Source organism: Penaeus vannamei, chromosome 41 (genome assembly GCF_042767895.1).
Source record: "Penaeus vannamei isolate JL-2024 chromosome 41, ASM4276789v1, whole genome shotgun sequence".
Lineage (NCBI taxonomy): Eukaryota > Metazoa > Arthropoda > Malacostraca > Decapoda > Penaeidae > Penaeus > Penaeus vannamei.
The window spans coordinates 25,234,736-25,237,235 of NC_091589.1; the positions used below are offsets into that span (position 1 = coordinate 25,234,736).

A 2,500-nucleotide genomic window follows, 5' to 3' on the forward strand; every position below is an offset into this window, starting at 1 on the left:
CTCTCTTTTGCTCTCTCTCTCTCTCTCTCTCTCTCTCTCTCTCTCTCTCTCTCTCTCTTCGCTCTTCTTTTCTTTTGCTCTCTTTTTTTTTCATATTTTCTCATTATCTTTGTGTGTTGCTCTTTCTTTCTTTAATTTTCATATTCACCGTTATCATCATTATCATCATCACTGTCATACTCATAAACGGTATCACTATAATTAATGTCATTATCCATATTAATATTGTTTTATTTTCATCTTGGTTTATCATCTTTATTGTCCTTGTTGTTATGATGATTATTATTGCCTTTATCATTTTTTTTGTTATTATAAATATTATCATTATTCTTTTCTATAATTATCGTCCTTGTAATGATTTTCATTATTGATATCATTGTCATTATTGGTATTATCTATATAGTAATTATCATTATTATCATTATCATTATTGTTGTCATTATTATTATTATTATTATCATTGATATATTATTGGAATAGTAATAATGATGAATATCATCATTAATATCATCAATATTACCATCGTTATTATTTTCATTATCATAATTTTTTATCATTATCCATTTTATCTATTATCATAATCATTATCATTTTTATTATCATTATCATTATTACAATCAGTATCATCGATTTTATTTTTATGATTATCATCACTATTATCATTATTCTTATTGTTGTTGTTATCATTATTCTAATATTATTATCATTATCATCATTACTTATATTAGTTTTATCACTATCTTTATTATCATTATTATAGCCATCATCATCCTTGTTGTTACTGTTATTATCATCATCATCATCATCATTATTACCAATATAAAATAATGATTATATCGATGATTAAGACAATGTTTCAAACTAGCGTATTTATCTTCACTTTTTCCTAATTTCTCACTTTTTCTCACTCTCTCCTCTTCCCCAAACCCACCCTTCCTCCCTCACTCACCCCGCCCACCCCACCTACCCACTCACGCCGCCCTTCCACGCACTCACGCCGCCCACTCACCCCGCCCACTTACCCCGCCCACTCACCCCACCTACCCATTCACGACGCACTTCTACCCACTTACCCCGCCCACTCACCCCACCCACTCACCCCACCCACTTACCACGCCCACTCACTCCATCCACCAGAGCCCGCCACGAGAGGAAACAGCGGCAGCGTGCGGCGGCGGCAGCGGCGGCGGCGGCGGCAGCAGCGGGTTCCGACGGCACGACAGAGAACAGCCAAGTGGGACGCCGCGGCTCCCAGGACTCCATGGAGGACTCGAGCCTGGACGCGTGGAAGCCGTCGGTGTACTGGGTCATGTTTTACCTCACCATCGCCAGCGTGATCGTCGCCTTCCTGGGGGCGGTGATGTTCATGGAGGTAAGGAGGGGGTGGAGGGGAGGGAAGGGAGGGGGAAGGGGGTTGGAGGGAGGGTGGGGAAGGGAGGGTAGGAGGGAGAGAGGGTGGGGAAGGGAGGGAGGAGAAGGAGAGTGGGGGTAGGAAAGAGGGAAGGGGGTGGGAGGAAGGGAGGAGGAGAGTGAGGGTAGGAAAGAGGGAGGGAGGGTGAGAGCGAGGGAGTGGAAGGGGAAGGAGTATAGGAGGGAGGGAGGGAAGGGAGTAGGAGGGAGGGAAGGAGAGTATAGGAGGGAGGAGGAAGGGACAAAAAAGGAAGGGAGAGGGAAAATGAAGGAGAATTATCGTATCAAATGTCATTATATGCAATTTAAGATCATAAAAGTTTATACATACAACGGTGCACAATAGCTTTTCCTTTGCCATCACCATGCCTAAAAACAACGAGAAAAAATGATAATAATAATAAAATAAAATAAACGATATAACTCTAGCGTAGTTTACCCTCAAATTTTCTCTCGTGTCTTTCGCCCAATCACCGTTTTCTTTGTTTACAAGTCCATGTCGGACAGGGAAAAAAGATACAAAAAAATAAAGATTATGCAGCCTTATGGAAGGAAAACGAGGAAGAGAATTAGGGCATAAAATGAGTGCCAAAGCGAGAGTGACTTTTTTTTTCTCTCATTTTTCCCTCCATAGAAGTTTCCAGAAGCTGAAATTGGGGTCGAGAAAATCATGCATAAATTTTGCGGCCATAAGTAGAGGTTTAAACGCAGAATGGATATTTTTTTCAGGACGAAAATAATAATGGAAAGATGATGTTTAGGACACAATACTCTATTTATTTTTCATATATATAATCGACCATAATAAAAATGCGATCACGTGGTTTATCAACGATCATGTAAAAAAAAAAAAAAAAAAAAAAAAAACTTAGTTTTATTAATTATTATTTTTACGAGAAACATCCCATGGAAATGATTGAAAAGATCTTATCTATTAATTCATTCATTTTTGTTATGTATGCCATGACCGTAGTAAACTAATAAGAAATACAGTTATAAGAATAATAAGAAATACAGTTATAGCCTTGACGATTTCGGAAATTTATCTTTAAAATGTCTTTCGCTTACAGAAATGAATAAACAAATGCAT

The 2,500-nt window shown here is 38.3% G+C and overlaps 1 protein-coding gene across 1 annotated transcript in view; it reads left to right on the plus strand.

Annotated features, from left to right (window-relative positions):
* Positions 1 to 2,500, plus strand: part of LOC113811164 (potassium channel subfamily K member 13) — a 98,090-nt gene that overhangs the window by 78,349 nt on the left and 17,241 nt on the right. Inside the window, exon 4 of the mRNA XM_070118132.1 lies at positions 1,138 to 1,372. Coding sequence (XP_069974233.1) covers positions 1,138 to 1,372 — 235 coding nt within the window. The remainder of the gene's footprint in view (positions 1 to 1,137; positions 1,373 to 2,500) is intronic.